The sequence below is a fragment of the Ursus americanus genome, chromosome 2 (genome assembly GCF_024610735.1).
Source record: "Ursus americanus isolate L20-20 chromosome 2, mUrsAme1.1.p, whole genome shotgun sequence".
Classification (NCBI taxonomy): Eukaryota; Metazoa; Chordata; class Mammalia; order Carnivora; family Ursidae; genus Ursus; species Ursus americanus.
Genome location: NC_142128.1, coordinates 45,801,384 through 45,823,755, shown reverse-complemented (window position 1 = coordinate 45,823,755; position 22,372 = coordinate 45,801,384). Strand labels below are relative to the sequence as shown.

Genomic DNA, 22,372 nt, shown 5'->3' with positions numbered 1-22,372 from the left:
GCCCCTCGGCCCGGGCCCCTCTACAGCGGAACCACGTGCTGGCGAGGGGAACAGAGCCGCAGGTCCGAGGGGGCCTGGGTCTTGGAGAGGAGAGGAGGAGGGAACTTGGGTTTATGAGACGGACGGGCGAATGTTCCCTGGCCACACGGAGGGCAGATATGCCAGCATACTTCAAAAGAAAATCTGACCTCAAATTACGGGAGTCCCCAGTCCCCCACCCCAGTGTTGCTCTCCCCCTCATGTCTTCTCAGCTTCTGCCCCCTCCTCTCAGGTCTCCCCTCAGGGAACGCTTGCCTTTCCCCTCAGGGCCTTCCCCACTCTTGCCGAGGCTCCCAGCCCTTCCAGGCTTCCCACAGCCCTGGGCCTCCTGGTCTCCTGGCCTCCACAGCTGTCCTGCTACTCCCACTGCGTGGTCCCAGGTTGAGGCTTCATTTAGGGCCTCAGCAGGCTTTCTTTCCCCTGGGGCAGCTGAGTGGGGCGGCGGGTGACAGGGGCTCAGGCTGATGGCCAGGAAGTGGCTGTCTTTGTTTGGCAGAGGGCACCACACTCCCGGCATCCAAGGTGAATGTTTGGACGGCACGAGAAGGTCCAAAGGCGGCTGCTTCCGGAAGGCGCCTGGGGCTCTGCGGGCTCTGCGGGCCCCTGGGGCTGCAGGTGGGCTTCCTGGGAGGAGCAGGCGCCTTCTGTGGTTGGGACGGAGACTGGGAGAAGGCAGGGGGCACAGCTTGGGGTCCTCACCAGAATCTATTCTCTTGCCAAGCCCCAGGACCCTGCCTGCCTTTGCTCTTACTCCTCTTCGCTGCTTTATCTCCTGCTGCCACTGTCATCGCTTGGAAGACTCTGATTTCCATGGGGGCTCCCACTTTTGTCCTAGACCTGCCACAGCCTATTTCTGGAGCCTTCTAAAAGTGCCAGCCCATCCAGAGACACAGGGCCAAAGAATAAAGGCATCTGTCTCTGGTCCCTGAGTTCATGGTCATGTGTTTGCAGATGCCTGGGGAGCCCATGGGGTGACAGCAAGGAGGAGGGGATTCTGCACCCAACGGCCTTCTGAGGAACGGGGCCCACACATGCCTTTTGCTGAGCCATCTCCCCTGGTGGGTCACTCCAGCTGTAGACCTCTTTAGGAACAAGCAACTCCAGCCCCCTGAGCTCCGGGGGATGTCGGGAGGCAACCAGGAAGTGTGGTTGTCGTGAAGGAGTGGGGCAGGCGACTGGGTGTCACTGGGCCTGCAGCACGGGGAGATAGGAACAGCACAGCACGTGTCAGATGGAAGCTTCAGATGGAATCTCTTAGAAAACAGGATGCCGCCGTCCTAATATTGGGCACAGGGACGCTCCAGCCACAGGGGGCAAAGGTATTTTTCAGTGGAGGAAAAGCTGCTGGAACCCATTCTCTCTTTGGGGAGCTCTGGATGTGGGGGGCACCTTGGGAAGGAGCAGAAGTGAGCTTTAAGCTTCTACCTGAAACAGCCTTGGGTCTGGGGGCTAGCATCAAGTCCCATATCAGCAATCTCCTACCATAATGTCCATCAGCACCCCCTTTCTGTACGAACTGTAGAAACCGAGGCAACGAGTGGATCAGAAATAGCTTCCTGTCACACAGAGACCCAAAGCTGGATAGACAGGGGTCGCAGAGATTTTGTCCACACTCAGGCTTCTACCTAGTTCTACTCTGATTTATAACCCACTCTTTTTTTTTTTTTTAAGATTTTTTAAATTATTATTTATTTATTTGACAGAGATAGAGACAGCCAGCGAGAGAGGGAACACAAGCAGGGGGAGTGGGAGAGGAAGAAGCAGGCTCCTAGCGGAGGAGCCCGATGTGGGGCTCGATCCCATAACACCGGGATCACGCCCTGAGCCGAAGGCAGAGGCTCAACTGCTGTGCCACCCAGGCGCCCCTTATAACCCACTATTATCTCTCCCAAAGCTCGAGGGTCTCCTCCACCCCCGGCCCCAGGCCTCTGCCTCTGGGCTCCTGCTTCCTGGGATCTCTGACCGGGGATCTCACTGCAAATAGGGATATTACTCATTAAGGAGCTCTCTGATTTACTCCTACCCCAACCCATCCTCCTGCACCCCCCCCACCCAGCCCTTCCCCCGCCTTGACCAGCTCCTCCTCCCCCTCACTCAGTCTGACCCTCACTCTCACTCTTCTCGCCACCCCACCCCACCCATCCTTGTCCCTCCCTGACTCATCTCCAAGTCCCATTGACACAAACAAAAATTTCAGCACAACCCACTCCAACCGGTTCGGCTTAGGTGTGCAGCCTGCCATGGGGACAGAGGTGAGTTGTAAGCAGATGCCTGGACACATGCCGATTGTGAACATCTGCAGTTGTGCTCGCAGGAACAGCCCTGGGTCTGGACGCGGCGGGTGCTCAGAGACACGAAGGGAACACAAGCTGGTGGGACACGGCGTCCTGTCGTTCCTGTTTCCCACCTCTCTTAACCGAGGGCTCACCGACGGCAGGGACTGTGTGTTAGGTGTCCCTGTCCCCTCCCTGGAGCCTGCCACAAAGTGGGGCTCACTAAGTGTGAGTAAACTAAGGCAGGTGGGCAGGCACGGTGATGGCGCTCAGACAGGTACACACACTCAAGATGCCACCTGGGCTTGAACTGTTCCCATTCGTAGGGCCCAGAATTTGGGTGGGAGGAGGGCAGCTAGTGAGGCACGAGGGGAGTGGGGGTTCAATGAGGAAAGAACAGAACGCAGGAAACCGGGCACTGGTCTAGAAGGTCTTCCCCAGCCAGGATTTTCTTCCAGCCCAGCCCTGGAATCTGCCTTCCCCCAGGCCTCGTCCCAGAGGAGGGGAGGAAAGGCCTAAGTGTGAGGACCTGTTCCCCCAAGAGCATTGCCCTCGTGAGACGCACAAGGGTGAGGACACAGGGCAGAGAGCAACTTGGAGATGGATATTTGTTAGATGAGGGAGGGCCAGACTCCTACCACAAGCCAAGGCCAGGAGTGGCTGCCTGGCCTGACTATACTGGGTGTATTCTGGCTTAACAACAGCTCTGACAAGTCCCGCCTCCCCTTAGTCCTCCGTATGGCCGGAGTAGGGGTGAGTGATGGAGGGGCTCACAGACTTGCTGGCCGGTGGCACTGTGGAGGGGTGGGGGTATACCGTGAGTGGGAAGGTGGACGGGATACAGGAGCTGGATGCCCACCCTGTGACCTAACTGCTCTCTCACCCCCATGCCTCAGTTTCTCCTCCAGTTTCCTGGACCAGGAGGGGTGAATCCGTGGGAAGGAAAGGAGCTCCTCTGAAACCATGCGATAGGATCCAAGGTGTGATAATTATAATTATAACACAGGATGCTCCCCCCCATCCCCCCTGGCCCTACTCCACCCCTACCACAGAGGATCTCAAAGCGGCATCGGGGTGAGGCTGCTCCTTTGGCACAGGCGGGGACCTGCGTCCTGAGGAGGGGAAGGGGTTTGCCAAGGTGGAGGTGGAGAAAACTGGGGGGTTTGGGCATCTGGCCTGGGCCTGGACGCCACCCCTGACCTGCTGGAAATAGCCCTCGAAGAAGAGGTCACTAGCATGGTCACTGCTGACAGCTGGACCTAGACCAGCGTGGGGCTCATGGTCCAGAGGTGGGGCAAGAGTCCAGGTGACGGCCCAGGGCCAGGAGAGTCGGGATCTCCCCTTTACTGACCCTCCTGGGCCACCCTTTCCATGCTGACGTCCATTCACTCACAGATTCACGCCTTCGACAAAACTGTGCTCTGTGCCCACTCAGTGCTGCGAGCTGACCTAGCAGGGGTGACGGAGACGAGGTCATAAAACAATCCTGGCGTTCCGGCTCTGGTCCCGTCCCTCAGCTTCACATTTGCTGAGTCCCTGGCACACAGCAGGCTCCGATCCATGCTTCGTGAACTGAAGCTTACATTTAGTTAAGGAGATAAGATGTGCACAAATTATGGGTACACAAGCTATAATAAAGGGACTAGCAGAGGCTGGGGGAGAACAGAGGGAGATTCATTTTGGGTGGGAGGAGCTGAGAAAGCTTCGTGGAAGATGTGGCATTTGAGGTCAGCTTTGAAAGATGAATACGATTTTGACAGAGTTGGGGGGTGTGGGCTGTGGGGTGTGGGAAATAGTCCTCACGAGATGACCCTCCCTTACTGCTCTCGAGTCCTTCCTGCCCCCGGCCAGACAAAAGGGTCCTGCTGCCAAGCTTAACCTGTATTTTCTTTTCTCATGTTTCATTCCATATTTAGCTGTTTTATTTAGCCCCAGTCTGTCTGTGAGCTTGTCCCTCCCCTTCCCCCAGTTTTCAGGGAGTTCAGAGCCTGCCCCCTTCCTCTGTCTGTCCCAGATTGGCCAGTAAGGTTTTGTGTGACTTGGGGAGACATTTTATGCACGTGGTCTTACGAGTGTGAGTATACTTACAAGGATACAGGGACAGAGTATTTGAAATGAAGATTATCTTTGCAAAGTCCAGACATGTGCTCTCATCCTGTGACCATGGGATAAAAAGATAAAAGGAACCATGGAGAGTTGTGCTGATGCACTTTTGGGACTCCTGGCCAGGTAACAGGGAGGTGCTGAAGCTGAGAGAGGGTCCCACGAGGGAGGCCAGGAATCTGCGGGGCTAATTTCTCGGTCAGTCCTTAAGCTTCTCCTATAGATGGTGGGATAGAGGAGGGTGTCCCTTAAGCTCCTTTGCTGGGGTCATTGAACTAGATCCCTGTCTCAGGGATGGAGATGTCCGAGCAAACCGTGTTACTGTCAGAGCTGTGTGTCCTCCAGCAAGCCCGTTCCCCTCTCTGAGCCTCTCTTCTCGTCTGAAGAATGAGGTCTATGGGGCAGTACTGTACTGCTCAGTTCTGCTCTTCTCTGATTCTCAGCTTCAAAGCCGAGCCCCTCCAGGAGATTGGGGAGGCAGCAAGGCTGGCTGGGGTGTGGGATACCTGGGTTCCTTTCCACCTACAAGGGCCTTGCCCCTGTTCCTCCTGGCCCGGTGCCTCCCACTTTGAGCCACCCTGGGCCTTCTTCTACCCCGCCCCCCAGCACCTTGCCTCTCCCTTCCCAACGCCTTCCATGCTGCCAGGTAAAGCCTGCAGCTGACGATGGGATCCCCCCACCAGGTCCTTCCCTCCTTCCCTCCCTCCCTGGCGCCCATCAGCCAGCCCAGGCCGTGGGGGCGGTGGCTGCTGAGTCTCCGTGCCAGGCCCAACCCCCGGAGACGCACCTGTTCTGACCTGCTGAGCAGGTTCCCAGGTTTCTGCCGTCGTTGTTGGCCACAGCGTGGGAAGCAGCTCTGGGGGAGCTCGGAGCTCCCGACCACGGCTTTTTGGGGGGTAGCTCTAGCTGGGTGGGCAGAGCGGGCCTGGGTCCCCTAGCAGAGACCGCAGAGGGACAGGCAGGGGTGGCCGTGCCTGAGGACTCCGTGATCTCCCGCCTCTTGGGTCGGTGCCCTCTCCAGCTCTAGAGCCGGCTCCCAGGGAGAACTCGGTGGAACTTCAGAAACACTGGGCAGCTCTGCCTTCCGACCGATGCCCCTGTCCCTGGGAGCCGAGATGTGGGGGCCCGAGGCCCTGCTGCTGCTGCTGCTGCTGGCATCATTTACAGGTAGGACGTGCCTGAACCATCAGGACCCTTGCTTCTGAGGCCAAGCCAGCACACACACATACACACGCACACACATATACACACGCACGCACGCGCGCGTGCACACACACGCACTGACACGCACACACATAAACATTCTCTTTCCCTTGACTCTGGACCTAGGAACCGATCTCTCTCTCCCACCCCTGCTGCCCGTAGTGCCCCCAGAAGAGCCGGGGTCACTCTTCCGCTTCGTGCCCTCTTTCAGCCCCAGGCTGTGTCACTATGTCTGGGGTCCCCGACCACACCTGCCACAGCCTTGCCTAAGCCACAGCCGCCTCTGGGGGAAAAGACATGCTGACCCTGGGGAAGGTGAGCAGGGGGTGGAGCAGGTGGGTACCCTCTCACCCCAGGGCTTCCTGGAGGCTCCTTCGCCACCCCCCAGGCTCCAAAACTGCTGACCAGCGCTGGGCTGACTCAGGGCTGAGCTGGTTTTAGCAGCCATCAGGGTGCAGGAAGCCTGATGCCCAGACAGCGGACGGGGCATTCCTGTTTCCTCCTCCCCTCTCCGTGATGTCCTAGAGTACCTACCGAGACTCGAGCACCTGCTGGGAAAACACTGGGGAGGCGGAAACTCCTTCACGCTGGCCCCTCTTCTTCCCTGGGCACACTATTAAGTGGTCAGGTGGGCGTGATACTTAGATGAGTGGGGGTCTAGGGTAGGGTAACTTCTCCATAGGGTGTGGCCTCCTTTTCTTTATTCCGTCCCTTATTTTCTCAACTAGATGCCTTATGTCACTCTTGCCTAATGTGTATAAATTACAGGAATTTATAATCTTCGGAGTGGGGGAAAGAGAGAGAGAGAGTGTGTGTGTGTGTGTGTGTGTGTGTGTGTGTCTATGCCTGTGTGTGCACAGTGAGAGCACAGTGGGATTCCCTAGGCTGTTTCCAGGGTAATGAGTGACTGAGGAATCTTTGTCCTTGGAAGACAGAGCCCTATCTGGATTGGCCCAGGTGCAGTTGCAAGGGGGTCTCCTGTCCAGCATCGCCCAGGACTGATTCCCCTCTCTGTCCCCAGCTGAAGCTGTGCGGAGAATGGGGCAGAGATGTGTGGGTGGGTGGGCACTGCTCTTGCTCTGATCCCACAGCGGGAAGGATGGAAGGGTCGTGGGCCAGTCTCCAATCACAGGATACCGAGCTCCAGCCCCTGCCTCCCACCCCTGTCTCAATTTCTATTTTCCAGACAACCCTCCTCACTTGCTCCGGCCCCGAGGGTGGGGTCTGGTCCCTGGGGCCAGGGAACTTGGCAGCCACTTTTCTGTGGGATCTACCCACCCCTGAAGAATGGAGCCCTGGGGTCTCAGAACATGGAAGGGGTCAGAGAGGCCACTGCTCTAACTGCCTCATTTTACAGGCGGAAAAACTGAGAGAGATAGGTAGGCAAGTGACATCTTAAGGTTACTCCATGTTGGGGGCACCTGGGTGGCTCAGTTGGTTAAGCGTCAGACTCTTGATTTCAGCTCAGATCATGATCTCAGGGTCGTGAGATCAAGGCCCACGTTGACTCTGCATTGGGATCACACTGGGCATAGAGTCTGCTTAAGACTCTCTCCCTCTCTCTCTCTCTTTCTCTCTCGCTCTCTGCCCCTCCCCCACCCACTGCTTGAGCGCGCGCTCCCTCTCTCTCTCTCAGCCTCAAAAAAAAAAAAAAAAAAAAAGATTGCTAGTGTTAGAAGTACAACCAGGGTGAGTGTCCTGCTGTCCCAACCGCTCGCCCATTAAAGGCTCGTACGTCGGGGTGCAGCCGGGGTACTAGGTGCTGGAGACGCAGTGGGGACAAGACATGGTTCCTGCCTTCTTTTTCCAGGACACAAAGCTGTTCTTGCTAAGAGAAGCCCAGGGAAGGGGAGAGGAGGCCTCCCGTAGTTAGGGCGTCACCCTGACCTTGCCCACTGCCTCATGGACAGGGGCCATGGCTTACCCCAGGTCGCACTCTGCTGCGGCTGCCGGGACCCGTGCACAGCTGCGGGGTGCTCTGAGGCCTGGCGCTCGCTTCCCAGCACCAGTTCGCAGCCTGACGGCCCCCTCCACTGCCACCCCCGCCCTGGCTCCTCTGTGTGTAAGGCCCCGGGAAGCAGGACTGTTTTTGTCTCTGAAAAGCCTTGGACTGGAAGTCAGGAGTCTTGCATTCTGGCCCCATTTCTGCTATTAATTTGCGAGGTTACCTTGGGCAGCTAAGAGTGTGGACTTTAGCAGACCAGGAGGTAGGACCTGACCATCTCCATGGGCCTTCCAGCCCGGCAGTCCTATGGCTGTGTGACTGTCCAGCCCCTGACGGAGGGCGGGGTGCTGGGTACTGGAGGAGGTGGTCAGTGTGGCTGTGGTGATAGCAGGGGAAAGGTCCTGGCCCATCTCTCAGTGGGGACCAAGGGTGGCTGTACCCTGGATTCTGCCTTCTGCTCCTGCCCTGGTGCAAATCAGTGCACCCCCCTACCCCCAACTCCTGGGCCATTAGAGCTCTGAGCCCCAGGGCCCTGCCCCACCCCTGACGGGGAGAGGAGCCCAGGCTTGGGAGGCGCCTGACACCACAGCTCTTTGTCTCTCCTTAATGGGATGAGTTTCCGGGTGAGGTCCCCTCCCTTCTCCCTCCCCCATCTCCTGCCCTGGGGCTAAGGGGCCCAAATCTACAGACACCCCTCCCGGGTACGATGCTAGTTTCTAGCTCTTTGTCTGGGCCCAACTGGGTCCTGTAGGACCAGAGGGTGAGGGCTTCCCTGAATTCTGTGGTCTGCCCCCCAAGGATTAGGATCAGCTTTCTACCTGAGGTTAGTTTCCTAGAAAGGGAGGGGCCCCATCCCTGCTTTTCTACTCCTGTTTACAGAGGGGGACAGGCCCTCTCCTGTAGGACCAACCCAAAGCCAGAAAGGGGGACAGGCTTCCCCACCCAAGGTGGCGGGGACTAGGAGAATCCCAGGGAAACCCTGTGGCCCCAGTGACCTTGGCGCCACCCTAGTGTTTCAGAGGGGCTAAGGGGACCCCAGCTACAGAGATGGCAATGAGGAGTTTGCGACAGAGCCCACGGTTCCAGCTTCTAGAGCACAGTGTTGGGGCCCTGGAGCCCTCCAGGCTGAGGAGGACAGCCACTGTCGGGAGCAGGCCTCGTGAGGAGAGGAGGCCCCGACTTTCTGGCCCCCACAACTTCCCCGAGCACTGACCAAAGGCTAGCCAAGAGAAGGGCTGAGAGTGGTGTGAGGAGCTGAATCAGGAGGGAAGGGAAGAGAGGAGCCCAGGCTGGATCTGAAAACTGAATCTAACATGAAGGTCGAAGGTGAAGTTCAGAGCTGGGGGCCTGTGAAGGAGGTGGGGTCTTTCACTGGGACTGGGAGCCTCTGGCCTCACGAGCTTTTCCCATAGCTTGCTGGCCAACCTCTCCCCACTTGCCTTTAAGACTGGTGTGTCCTGAGAGCTGGGTTGAGGCAATGATTTGGGGTGGGGCAGAGCTGGCCCCCACTTTGGGGGGTTTGGCTGGCAGGATTTCGGGCGGGGGGGGTGGCTAAGATCTCAGGAGTTTGGGAGAAGCCGAATTCTGGGTCTCCCACCCACAGTGTGGCTGTTGTGGTGACTCAGCCAGGCTCAGACTCTGGCTCCGGGGGGTTTAGGGGACTTATCTGTGCTGGGAGCTGTGTCTGGGCCAGAGCCGGGCTGCCTCAAGGCCTGTCCTCCTGCATTGTTCTCGCCTCCCTTTGGGATTGGTGTGGCCCCCCTCCCCAGACACTAATCTGTGGGTGGGCACTTTGCCCAGGTTGGGAAGCTCTCACTAAGCTGGGGGGCTTAGGACAATGGGGGCTAAGTGAGGGACGGGGATGAAGGCAGAAGGAGAATCTCCTGGCTTTCAGAGTTCCTTAGCACTCCAAGGCCAAGGCTGTGGGGGGAAGGGTGGAAGAAAACGGGCTCACAGCTTGTCAATGCCACCTGTCCTGAATGGGGGGCTTCAGGGCTCCTCCCAGGTCCTTTCTTACCCCAAAATCTCCCACATCTTCCAGCTCAGTCTGGTAGAGGCCGCTGCTGTGGGGTGAGGGGAGGCAAGAGTTAACAAAGGAGAATGAGCGCCCCCCCCCCCAGCTTGGACCCCTCCCCTTAGCCCTAGGCCAGATGCCCCCCTTCCCACCAAACCCACACCAGACAGCCCCTACCCCAGGCCTGGAGCTGGAGCTGGTTTTTCTGGTGGTGGCAGCAGCAGAGGCCTGACAGATTCCCAGGGAGAGGCCTCCTGGGGGGCCAGAGGCGCTAGTGGGGCGGGGGGGGGGGGGGGGGAGTGGTGAGAAGGGTGGGAGTCCTTCTAGTAGGAACCTGAGGAGCAAGGGTAGGGTGAGCTTTTGTTTTGTTCTGCCGGGGAGCCCTGGATGGCAATTTCCCATCACCTGGAGGGACAGTGACCTCATCCCGGGTACCACCTCCACCCCAGATGGATCTGCCCTCAAGTCTGGGGTGAGGTGGGGAGGGGTGCCTGGCGACACTCCAGCTGGGACGCAGGGGCGAAGGCACAAAGCCACACGGCACTGACCAAGGGCAGCTGGGGCAGACAGACATGCGGCAGCCCGGAGACACCGACATCAAAACATTTACTCTGTGTCCGGAGTCCCGCGGGCCGGGATCGCGCACCGTGCACGCGGGCACGTGAGATGCACACGCTCACACGCACGCGCCCCTGCGTGGCTCCTCTCTCCCGACGCGGACGAGCACCTCCACTTCCCTAAGGATAGGACGTGAGAGCGTACAGGTGCGAAACACTCCCCAGTTCAAGCATGGAGCCGGCCTCCCTTGTGAGCCCAGCCCTGAGCGCCGCCAGGCCCTGTCCCGAAGAGGTCCTAGGTTCAGACTCGGAAGCTCACACCGACTCCCTCCCTCCCTCCTCCTCACAGACCCTCCTCCAGGCCCTGCCTACAGACCCCTCTCTGCACCACCAGGGATACTGATGGAGAAAGGCCCCTCCTAAAGGGCAGCCTCCTTCCCCAAAGACGCTGTGATCGGTGGCTGCCAGCCTCAGTGTCCCCTTCTGAGATCAGAGGCCGGGCCCCACCCCGAGAGGAAAGTTGGGACCCAGGCCCAGGTGGGGGGGCAGGCGGCCAACCCAGGCCCGGAATGGAGGGCCTGTCTGGGAGCGGGCGGGGTACACAGAGGGCAGGGCCCCAAAGAGGGGGCCTGGCCAGGGGTGGGGGAGGCTGAGGGCAGGGATCCCGTCCGGCCAGTCGGGCCTGTTCTTCCCCTTGCGCAAGGTGGTGGCTGGTGGCGGCTGTGGCTAGGCGGGCTGTTGTGCGGCAGCATCTGAATCACCAGGGCTCCTGACCAGCGTCCTGGTGCTCCCGGGAGGAGGGGTGGGGACGGTCAGAGGGAGGAGTGCCCAGCCAGCAGAGTCCACAGGCCTCAGCAAACAATTTGCTGCAGAAGGGTCCGTGGGCTTGGCCCGGCCTGGCAACTACATGCCCGCAGGGTGACCTCACCAGGCAGGCGGTGTGTCTCCTTTGCTCTGGTGACATCATCATGCTGACGCCGGGCGGGCACTGGGTGGGGGAGAGGAGGAGGAGGCAGTCCTGGCCTGCCCTGGCCTGGAAGTCAGGGCTTCTGGGTCCAGTTAGCCCAGGACAGGGATTCTAGGGCCTAAGTTCTCTCTTCCTTCTGTTGGCAGCCTGTGCACACGTGCATGCGTGTACGTGTGTGTGTGTGTGTGTGTGTGTGTGTGTGTGTGTGTGCATGAACTGGAGAAGGGTGCTGCCCCCAGCTGAGATGCTCCCGCTGAATAGTGGATTTGGGGCTGTGGGGGGCTGTGGGAGAGGTCCTGAAGGGACTCTCTTCTTCTCCTGGGTGCGTCATCCTGCAAAGCTTGGGCTTGTCCCTGGGGAGTGGGGATCTCACAGGGAGGGACGTGGAGGATTGCGACTCAGGCATATGCCTGTTGTGCCCTGAAGAAGGTATACGTCGGGGAAAATGTGGGGGATTAGTTGTGGAGAGGGGCAGGTGGTTGGCAGGTGTAGGGATAGGGATGGAAAATATGCCCTCTGACATTGTCCCAGAAACAGTCTTTAGGAAGGTCTGAGCGTCCCGGTGGCGCAGGGCTGGGGATCCGTGGGCCCACAGACACCAGTGTCTGAAGCAGAGGAAGTGTGGGGAGGGATGAGCCCTGATCCCAAGCCCACCTCCAGCCCCTCCTCGGCAGCCCTGCTCCCTCCAGCGCCAGGAGGAGGTGTCTGGGAGGGGTATGGGTAGTTAGCTGGACTCCCAGGCTGGGCTGGGTGGGACCAAGACCAGCTTAGGCAGGTCAGGGCCCTGGTATCTGGCCCTGCAGGTCTGTCCCGTCCTGTTCGGGTCCTCCCAACAGCATCCTCCCTCCCTCCACCCCTTCTAGCAAGGCCCTGGGACCCCCTTCCCTGGGCCTTGGCTCTGCCTCCCTGGAACCCTCTGGCCCACTCTAGGGGCCTTCCCCTTCCCGCTCCATAACTGCCCCCTCCGTCCACGTCTTTCTCCCCATGTGCTGTCCGGAGCTGCTCCCTTGGCAGAGAACCCAAGTAGCCAGCCTATCCTGCCTCCGCCCCTGGTTGCCATGCCAACCCCCTCCCTGTCTGCCCAGCCCAACCAAAGATTCATTTCTCTTCCTTCTACCCTTTCCTTCTTCTGCCTCTCTCTCTCTCTCATTCATTCATTCAGTCAAATATATTGGGCACCAATTACACGCCAAGAATGCTGACCACATGCCACTGAACACTAAATCAGAAACCAGGTTTCCCTGTGTGATGTGAGACCCAGTTTCTACTCTCAGGGAGCTCTGTCTGGTGGGGGGAGCAGACAAGAAAAGAGCGAACACCATCCGGGGATAAAGTACTATGGTGAGGTGAGAGCAGGGCGCTAGGGCAGGAGAGGGGAAGGGCACCTCTCCCTGCCCGAGGTGGAGGTGGGGAGGGGTGGGGGAGGGAGGACTCCGGAGGAAGTGATGTCTAAGCGGAGTCCTAAAGGATGACTGGGAGTTACCCAGACAGTGATGAGTACGAGCTCCCAGACATAGGGAGGAGGGCCTTCCAGGAGGGGCACAGTGTGAGCGAGGCGTCTGCGTGCTGGCCAGAGGCAGGGGCCCTGCTCTTCTGGGGCTGTGTACTTGCCAGGTGTCCGTTCCAAGGCAAGGAGCTCTTGCCATCCCAGAGGGAGCCCTCACTCCGCCCCCAGCCCTATGCTTCCCACGCTTTATTCCATGGCTCCACATTTATTTCTTCCCGACCCTGAGCTTCCCCAGGCCCTGCCTCCCTCCTAAGTCACTCATCCCAGAAACCCAGGATTTGTCTGTCGTTTGTCTTCATCTCTCCTTCTGGTCAGTGATCAAATCCTGCCAAGTCTCCCCCAGGGCTGTCCCCTTCCTCCCCGTCCCACAGCACGAAGGGTCCCTAGCGAGTCTCGGGTCTTCGTGGTCCCTACTTTCTAGTCAGAGGGCACGTCCCACTGGCCCCTCGCTGCCGTGATTCCCCATGACTTCCTTTGCCTGGGGTGGAAGGCCCGGCCTCGTGTCCCTCGCCTGCTCAACACACACCCTCTGCCTTCGGTGCGTCCTTCCCTCTCTGCTTCCTGAACCAGCCAGCCTCTCCACCTCTTGGGTTTGCCCACCCTGGCCCCTCACCTGGAATCCCCTTCCGGGTCTCTTCCCCTCCAGGTCCTACCCAGCTCCTACATGAGGCCCTCCCGCAGGACTCAGGTCCCCAGTGACTGTCCCATCCCACAGTTAGCCTGCCACACACCACTGAGCACTAAATCCGAGACCGTCACACCTTTCCGTGTTTGTCCGCAAATGTATTGCTTCCTCCTGACCAGATTTCAGGTTCCATGAGGGCAAGGAAAGGATCCTTCTTTGAAAAGGAGGGGACACGAGAGCCGCCCTGGGCGCTTTGTTGCTATCTCCGTTGACATACGTTGCACTTGCCCTTCCTCGCTGGTCCCTTTCTCTGCTCCTCTGCGTCTGGCTCCCCGTCGACCCTTTTGCTGTGTGTCTGTCCTGACCTCATCTCTCTGGGCCTCTGATCTGGGGCCTGTCTTCAGTGACTTGCTCATTCCTGTCTCTGAGCCTCGGTTCGTGCCATTCCTCCCACATGGATACCTTCTTCTCTCTGGGAATCCAGGTCTCTCATCTTCAAGCCATGAAAAGAATGTTCTGAGGGGCCTCTTGGGATGGACCCTTCCCACACTACATGCCCCATCCTAGACGCCAACTGTTTTCGACCCCTGCCTTGGCTCCTGGCCACACCTCCTGAAAGCATTCACTTCCCTGCCCCACCCCCCTTGGTAGGTTGAACCTTCTGTGACCGTTTGTCCCTGGCTTTCCCGGTCTTTGTGTGCCTAAACTCCATTTCCCGGAGAGGACCGTGAACTCCCTGAGGGCAGAGGCTGGGTGTCTCCTCTGGTTAGAGCCTCCCACCTCACAATTGCCCAGGACACAGTCCTGGGCTGGGAGAGGGTGTGACTCTTGCAGCCCTCGACCTGGTGGCCTAAGGCAAGCGCTTCCTGTCTCTGGGTCTCAGTTTCCTCATCTGTTTAAATGGTGATAATGACGCCCACCTCTTGGGAAGGTTTTGTGCATCTAATGAGGTAATGGACGAAATACTTGGCAGGCAGAAAGTGCCCCAGGAGTTCTGGTGGCCTTCGCTGTCATCATGCGTAAGTGTCCCCGCACCCCCACCCCCACCCCCGGGTTCTGCGGCACCCCTAATCTTGGCCCCTCCTGTCCGCCCCCTGCAGGCCGGTGCTGGCCGGGCGAGCTGGAGACCGCGGACCTGGTGACGGTGGTGCTGGGCCAGGACGCCAAGCTGCCCTGCGTCTACCGCGGGGACTCCAGCGAGCAGGTGGGGCAGGTGGCCTGGGCTCGGGTGGACGCAGGCGAGGGTCCCCGGGAGCTGGCGCTGCTGCATTTCCAATACGGGCTGCACGTGGGCGAGGCCTATGAGGGCCGCGTGGAGCAGCCGCCGCCCCCACGGAGCCCCCTGGACGGCTCGGTGCTGCTGCGCAACGCGGTGCAGGCGGACGAGGGCGAGTACGAGTGTCGCGTCAGCACCTTCCCCGCCGGCAGCTTCCAGGCGCGGCTGCGGCTCCGCGTGCTAGGTAAGTGGGGCCGCCGGCTGTGGTGGAGGGGGGGTGCTGCGTGTGCAGGGGCCCCAGGCCGCGCCCGGGCCTTCGAAGGCAGAAGCGGGGTGGACGCAGAGATGGGGTCTGCAGAAATGCACGGGCCCGGAGGAGAGCCCAAATAAGAGGGGAGGGAGGGCCTGCAGGGTTGAGGGAGTCTCCTCCAGGCCATCCTCCTACCCAGTCTAGGAATTCTCCCCAAGTGACCTCAACAGCTTGCTACCTACAGCTCTGTCAGCCTTGGGGAAGAGTCCATTTATTAGAACGTTCTGCACGTCCCAACTTGGTCACTTTGACCCTCCGAAGCAATGTGGCCCAGGCTCATTCTGTCTTCTGCACCCCAGCCTTTCAAAGGGCTGAGGATCTTTGTCATTCCCACCCCACCCCCTCTTCTGGAAGCTATGCTGGCTAGTTTCTGCAGTAGTTCTCCTGAAAGCACTCATTCACAGCCTCGCTCGCCATCCTGGGTTCCATGGTTTTAAAACGTGGGCTGAGATACGGACACGCAGCCCCAGCTCTGACCAGCGTGGCTGATACCTTTTTTGACCTGGACCTTCTATGAATGTGGTTGGATTGGAGATCACAAGCACTTTTAAACCATTGCTTTGCACTGTGGGCTCTCGTGGCCCATGGATGCCCCAGACCTGTGGTCTAGTGAAGTGTTTTCCATTCTGTGCTTGAGCTGTTCATGTTAGGAAGATAAAAAAATAAATAAATAAAGGCCTCTAGTTTCCCTTTATCCACATGGAACTTTGTAACACTAGCCTTGGGGGTGAAAGTCCTGAGTGTGAATCTAGACTTCGTCCCCTTACAGCTGATGGTCTGGGACAAATCATTTAGCCTTCCCAAGCTTCAGTTTCCTCTCTTATAAAACAGGGGTAATGATCCCTACTTTGCTGGTCTGTTGACGGGATTAAGTGAAATAACATTTATAAAGCGTTTAGCACAATACCTGGCACATAGTAAGGGCTTTACCAGGTGGTGGCTGTGATTATTAGGATATAGATGTTGTCTGGTTAGTTTTGTATTTACTTCATTATGTTTTTTAAAAAATGACCCATGCTCATGGTAAAAAAAAATCAAACAATAGAGAAAGGTACGAAGTCAGCTGAAGTTCTACCCCTCATCTGGTGTCTATGTTGGTGAAATAAGAGAAGAAAAAGAGCCTGAAAATGTTTGCCAGTGTAAGACTGAGCTGGGACGGGGCAGGGCCTCCTCATGGGTGTGCTGACCATGACCCCTGCCTCCCACCACCTGCAGTGCCTCCCCTGCCCTCATTGAACCCGGGGCCAGCGCTAGAAGAGGGCCAGGGCCTGACGCTGGCAGCCTCCTGCACGGCAGAAGGCAGCCCAGCCCCCAGCGTGACCTGGGACACGGAGGTCAAGGGCACAGCGTCCAGCCGGGCCTTCAAGCACTCCCGCTCAGCGGCTGTCACTTCAGAGTTCCACCTGGTGCCCAGCCGCAGCATGAATGGGCAGCCGCTCACCTGCGTGGTGTCCCACCCTGGCCTGCTCCAGGACCAGAGGATCACCCACGTCCTCCAAGTGGCCTGTGAGTACTTGGATCTTGGGCAGAGAGACCCTGAGCCACCCCAGTGTGGCCAGGCTGGATGCCCAAGGCCCCCTTGTATGGCCGCGAGAGCACTAGTGCCAAGACAGACGACCAGGAGCCCATCGCAGATGACCTCAGCAGATCACTCAGACCCCTCTGACCTTCTGACCCTCAGCGTCCTCCTGTTTCCAAAGGAGATTGCCCTGCTGCACAGGGCTGTTGGGAGAATCGGGCATGAACATGGGATTGAAAGCACTTTTTGAGGGGTGCCTGGGTGGCTCAGTCGTGGGGCGCCTGGGTGGCTCAGTCGTGGGGCGCCTGGGTGGCTCAGTTGTGGGGCGTCTGCCTTCGGCTCAGGGTGTGATCCCGGCGTTCTGGGATCGAGCCCCACGTCAGGCTCCTCCGCTGGGAGCCTGCTTCTTCCTCTCCCACTCCCCCTGCTTGTGTTCCCTCTCTCGCTGGCTGTCTATCTCTGTCAAATAAATAAATAAAATCTTTAAAAAAAGAAAGAAAGAAAGAAAGAAAGAAAGAAAGAAAGAAAGAAAGAAAGAAAGAAAGAAAGAAAGAAAGAAAGAACCTTTTGAAATACCCGAAGACAGACAGGCTTGCCGAGGACTGCCGGCCCCACCGCTTGGCCCTCGTGCTGGTTGGACAAGCCCTACTTCTGTTACTTACCGGCTGTTATTCAGTCTTGTCCGTCTGCATTGTGCCCAGCAGCAGAAGGAGTATAATTAGATGAACTTTACAGGGTTCTGATGGGAAATAGAAGCCACGACGACCAAGCATCTCACACAAGGCCTCGTGCATTACGTGGTGTTCAGTAAGCGGTAGAGATTTCCTGGCATTAAACCCAGAGCCTCTTCGGGCATAGGACTCTTTTCTATTCGTAGTGACCCAGCATTTGGCATAAAGTAGGTCCTCAGTAAATGATTGTTAACGAAATGTGTGAGTGAGTAGGATTGTTAAGCCTTTGGAGACTCAGGGAGCCTTTGCACACCTGTTCTGTGACTCTTACTCCGCTCGAGGCCACAGGGGATTCAGAAAAAATGTGAATCTTTCCCGAGGGACTTACAGGCTCATTGTCCAGATCAATGAATGTGGACTCTGAGCTCAGAGGGGGAGGGAGCCAAGCGGCAAGGACCCAGCAAGGATGGGCTGGGCTTGGTTCAGCTGCAGAGGAGAAGGACAGAGAAACAGAGAAGGGGGGAGGGCAGGAGTCCTTTGAGGAACACGATCAGAAACAACACGATTAAAAGCCTCATCCCCCTTCTTTCTCCTCCCACCTCCCACTCCAGTCCTCGCTGAGGCCTCTGTGAGGGGCCTTGAAGACCAAAAGCTGTGGCAGGTCGGCAGAGAAGGAGCTACACTCAAGTGCTTGAGTGAAGGGCACCCCCCTCCCTCGTACAACTGGACACGGTAAGGGCCTGGCCCCCGGGGGAGGGCCTAGCACCGGACTGGGGCCCTGCCCTCGCAGGACCGCCGTGTACTCCTTATGGGCTGGGACAATATATCCTGAACCCCAAATAAATCGGGGCACGTGCTTAGACCTATGCAAGAATCTGCATGGTCACCAAAGATTATTACTGACTTGCCCCAGGGAGTTTACCGTACGTGGTCACTGGTAGGGAATAAGCCAGTAGGTCCTTGGTTTTTTCCCCCTAACTTTAAAATTATGAAATATAATACAGTATTTCAATATTAGCATTTTATTTCTTTATGGGTGTGCCGAAAGTAGATGAGACAAAAAGATTCAGCTGGCTGTAACCGCTCTTAAACCGACACTACGACCACCCCTGCTTCGCGGGTGCCTCCGCCGGATCGGAGATGTCCGGGGCCTCAGGGAGGGGTCGGGTGCTCGTGTGCGAGCCCCCGACAGGCGTGTGCTCATATGTGAGCGGCTGAGCGGTGCATGTGACCTCGTGCCTCGGGCTCTGTTCACACACCCTGCTGTGCAGCGTCATGGGTGTCGGGGCGTGCGGTCACATTTTCCAAGGATATCTGAGCCCAGATAGGAAAGGGGTGTCCCGTTGTGTGGACCTCATATCACGCCGGCCTGGTACCCGGCGCTGGATGACGTGATGCCTGTGGGAGCCGGTGGGATGGCACGCGTGTGGATCTTCCCCGGGTGTGTGTGTGGGGTGCCCGGGTCAGGCTGGGCGGCAGGGAGAAGGGGCCTCTGCCTGGACCTGCCCCGGGGAGGGAGGGGCACCGTGGGAACAGCCAGCGGCTCTGGGTGACGTCATGGGGGAGGGAGGTGGAGAGCTGCCCGGGCACGTCGGGTGGTGGCAGCCTCCACCCGCCCCAGCTTCCCTGTCCTCCAGGTTGGACGGGCCTCTGCCCAGCGGGGTCCGAGCGGAAGGGGACACGCTGGGCTTTCCTCCACTGACCACGGAGCACAGTGGCATCTACGTGTGCCACGTCAGCAATGAGCTGTCCTCCAGGGACTCTCAGGTCACCGTGGATGTTCTCGGTAAGCAGCGGGGCAGACGTGGGGGCCTGGGCCCAGGGCTTGGAGGGCCATTAGCAAGCGAGATGGAGAGGGGGAATTGGGGGAGTGCTGATTCGGAGGGGCGGGACTGCACGTACCTTCCTGAGGGCCAAGCTGAGGGGAGGTTTCGGATGTGTTGGTGGGGACCAGGTGGCAGGGTTTGCGAGGGCTGGGGTGGGTCAGGGATCTGAGCACGCCCCTCAGACGGAGGCCTGTGTCCCGCAGACCCTCAGGATGCCCCAGGGAAGCAGGTGGACCTGGTGTCAGCCTCTGTGGTGGTCGTGGGCGTGATCGCCGCGCTCCTGTTCTGCCTACTGGTGGTGGTGGTGGTGCTCATGTCCCGATACCATCGGCGCAAGGCTCAGCAGATGACCCAGAAATAGTGAGTACGGGCTGCTCCTGGGCGGGCAGAGCTGAGCTGGGAGCAAAGATGACGTGAGCGGGAGGTGGGGGCCACGACTGGGAGCGGATGGACCGGAGGTGGGCAGAGTCCTTCGGCGAGTGAGAAGGGCTTGCTCCACAGCTGAATGGGGAGAACCAGACTGCTGAGTGAGGGTCAGATCCACGTGCCCGGGTATCACCAGGTACACACACTCGAACACTGTGCACATGTGCGTGCACACACACACACACACACACCGCCACCTGCAGCCACTCTCTCACGCTTGCGGGGACAGCACGGTGCCAGGCCCCTCCAGCCCGGTCTCACACAAGCTTGGCCGAAGCTAGGCGCACCTGGGGAGGCCGCTACTACCCTCAGCGGCTAATCAGGGCGGGTCTTTCCTAGCGAGGAGGAGCTGACCCTGACCAGGGAGAACTCTATCCGGAGGCTGCATTCCCATCACACGGACCCCAGGAGCCAGGTGTGTGCCAAGGTTGGGTGCATTCCTGGGCCCGGGGTCCCTCTGCAGAACAGGAGCACAGCCTTCCACCAGGTCTGGCCCCTGATTCGCAGCTGGGGCTGAGGGTGGAGTTGGGGGCACAGCTGCTTTGGGTCTGTGGGGCTCCTCCGCCTGGCTCCCTTTAGCACGGGCCTGGGGGCTGCTCTGGGAAGCCACCATCAGCCCCGGTTCCAGGGCGGGGCTGGGTGGGGGGGTGAGGACGACTGCATCAGGGAGAATGAACGGACAGGTGGGGCTGGGGGAGAGGGGAGGAGGGAGGAGGCGGAGCCCTGTTCTGACTCCTCCCCCGTGTCCGGGCCCCACAGCCGGAGGAGAGTGTAGGGCTGAGAGCCGAGGGCCACCCTGATAGTCTCAAGGACAACAGTAGCTGCTCTGTGATGGTGAGGCCCCCGGCCCCACCGGCGTCCCCACCACTCTCCTCAGGCCCCTCTCCTGATCCCAGATGTGGCGGCCAGCGGCCCCGCACCAGTCCCCATGTCTCAGCCCTGGCATCTCTGTTGTGCCTTCGTTCTCTGGCTGTCCCGCCCCATGCCTGACACTCGCTCCTGGCCCCCAGCTCCAAGCCCCTGAGCTTGCACGTGACCTGACCCAACCGGCCCCCCTCCTGTCTGGCTGCCCTGCCTTGGTTCCTGACCTCCCTCTGCCCTTGGTCTCCAGAGTGAAGAGCCGGAGGGCCGGAGTTACTCCACGCTGACCACGGTGAGGGAGATTGAAACGCAGACAGAACTGCTGTCTCCGGGCTCTGGGCGGGCGGAGGAGGAAGATCGGGATGAAGGCATCAAACAGGCCATGAACCATTTTGTTCAAGAGAATGGGACCCTGCGGGCCAAACCCACGGGCAATGGCATCTACATCAACGGGCGGGGGCATCTGGTCTGACCCAGGCCTGCCTCCCTCCCCTGAACCTGGCTCCTTCTGCTGACCTGGGGGATTTCTGCTCATCACGGGGGGGCCCTCCCTCCACATCTTATTTCTTGAGGAAGATGCTCCCCCCGTCCCACTGACTGCTCGACCTTTCCTCCAGCCCTTCTGTTCGATGATGGGAGGCTCTGCCGGTCGAGTCCTCCCCGCCCCCCTTGTGTTGGCGTGTGTGCGCGTGTGTGTGCGTGTGCGTGTGTGTGTGTGTAGGGGTGCCCGTGCCTGCGCTGCACATCTGCTGTCAGAGTCAGGTGCACTGTGGTGGGCTTGGCTTGTGTATGGCGTGGCGGTGTGACCCCTACCCGGAAGCACAGGTTATCTCTTCAGACCCCAGAGCAGTATTAATGATGCAGAGGTTGGAGGTGAGAGGTGGAGACTGTGGGTCAGACCCGGTGTGCAGGCATAGCTGGAACTGGATTCTGGCCTCCTGAGTTGGGGAGCCGGGCTCCCACCACTTGGGAGCCAAGGGGCGAACGTGAAGCAGCTGGCCCAGGGGTCTGCCGGGGACTAGCACCCCTACTGGAGAAGCCCTTGGCCCTCTGGTGGCCTCTGGTGGCCTCTGGGCCCTGCTGCATGTGCATATTTTCTATAAATCAACCTGCTGGGGGAGTGTCTTTAAGGAATACTGCTCCGAATACTTTTAATAGGAGAAACAAATCTTTAAAAAAAAACAAAAAAACACAACTTTTGATTTAGCTGGATGTTTGTTATTAGTTGGTTTGCTTAGCGTGAGGCCAGCCTGCAGGGGAAGTCGGCAAAGCTGGACCCCGCTCAGACCCCGGCAGGGGTTCGTGCCTGTGCTTCTGAAAGGTGCTCCTTCTAAGGCCCGTCTGGTGCTGTGGAGTCTGAGTTGGGGCGTGAGCCCCTGGGTCCCTGGCTGCAGGAGGACGGGGTGGGGTCCTTGGCCCTTCCCCTAGCTGCCTCTCTCCTCCTAGCTGCATCCGCAGTTGTCTGTGGTCCGTTGGGGGGGGGGGTGCGGGGTCTGGGTGACAAGGGCTCCTGGCTTGATTGTGGTGTAGGGGAGACAGGGTAGTGATTACAGCCCAAGGGAGGGGGAGTTTGGGTGGGGTGAAGGAGCTACTGGGGTCAAGAATGTCTCCTTTCCCCTACGGACCTCGGGGTCACTAACCTGGGGCTTTTCTGGAAGTTTCTTGGGTCTGGGCTGGGGTTAGATACGGTGCATTGTTGCCTGGCCCACCTGAACACACTCAGCCAGAATGCCCAAACCCTACTCTGCCTGAAATCTGCTAGATTTCTGGACCAATGGAGAGACGGCATCCCCTGCTCCCCAGCCAGCCCAGGACTTTGAATGTGGAGCCCAACGATTGGGGTCCTCGTCTGTACATTTTGTGTAAATATGTGCATATTTGTACATAAAATGATATTCTGTTTTTAAATAAACAGATAAAAGCTGTTCTGCCTGCTTCCTCTCTTGCCCCTGGGCTGTGTAAGCCCTCAGTGCTCTCTCAGCACCATCCTCCCCCGGGCCCCAAATAGGGAAGGAGCTAGGATGCCTGCGGCTGGGAGGTGAAGGGGAGAGAAATGCCCTCTGCCCCCTCTGGGAGCTCCCAGGTAGGCCCGCAGAGCCAAGAGCTCCTTCCCGCACAGCCAGCGCCTTCGTGTCGGAGTCTCCCCAAAACAGGCCCGGGAGGCGGACGGCAGTGTGCACTCTGCAAAGAAGCCGACACTCAAGTGTGTTCCACGGAAAGAGCTGGAGGATTAAAGTTCACCTAGTTCATCCCCTCCGTGGTCACACGTGTGGACTCTGAGGCTCAGCGAGGTAACGTGACTGCACCGAG

General features: G+C 58.9%; 1 protein-coding gene across 1 annotated transcript; it reads left to right on the top strand.

Moving 5' to 3' along the window:
- The first annotated feature begins 5,249 nt into the window (after window positions 1-5,249).
- NECTIN4 (nectin cell adhesion molecule 4) lies at window positions 5,250-21,981 on the top strand. Its single transcript, XM_045784625.2, has 9 exons — window positions 5,250-5,582; window positions 14,334-14,693; window positions 15,975-16,265; window positions 17,561-17,681; window positions 18,587-18,735; window positions 18,979-19,135; window positions 19,541-19,616; window positions 19,961-20,035; window positions 20,313-21,981. The coding sequence occupies exons 1-9, from the start codon at window positions 5,507-5,509 to the stop codon at window positions 20,532-20,534; spliced, it is 1,527 nt and encodes a 508-aa protein (XP_045640581.2). The 5' UTR covers window positions 5,250-5,506; the 3' UTR covers window positions 20,535-21,981.
- Window positions 21,982-22,372: the final 391 nt, after the last annotated feature.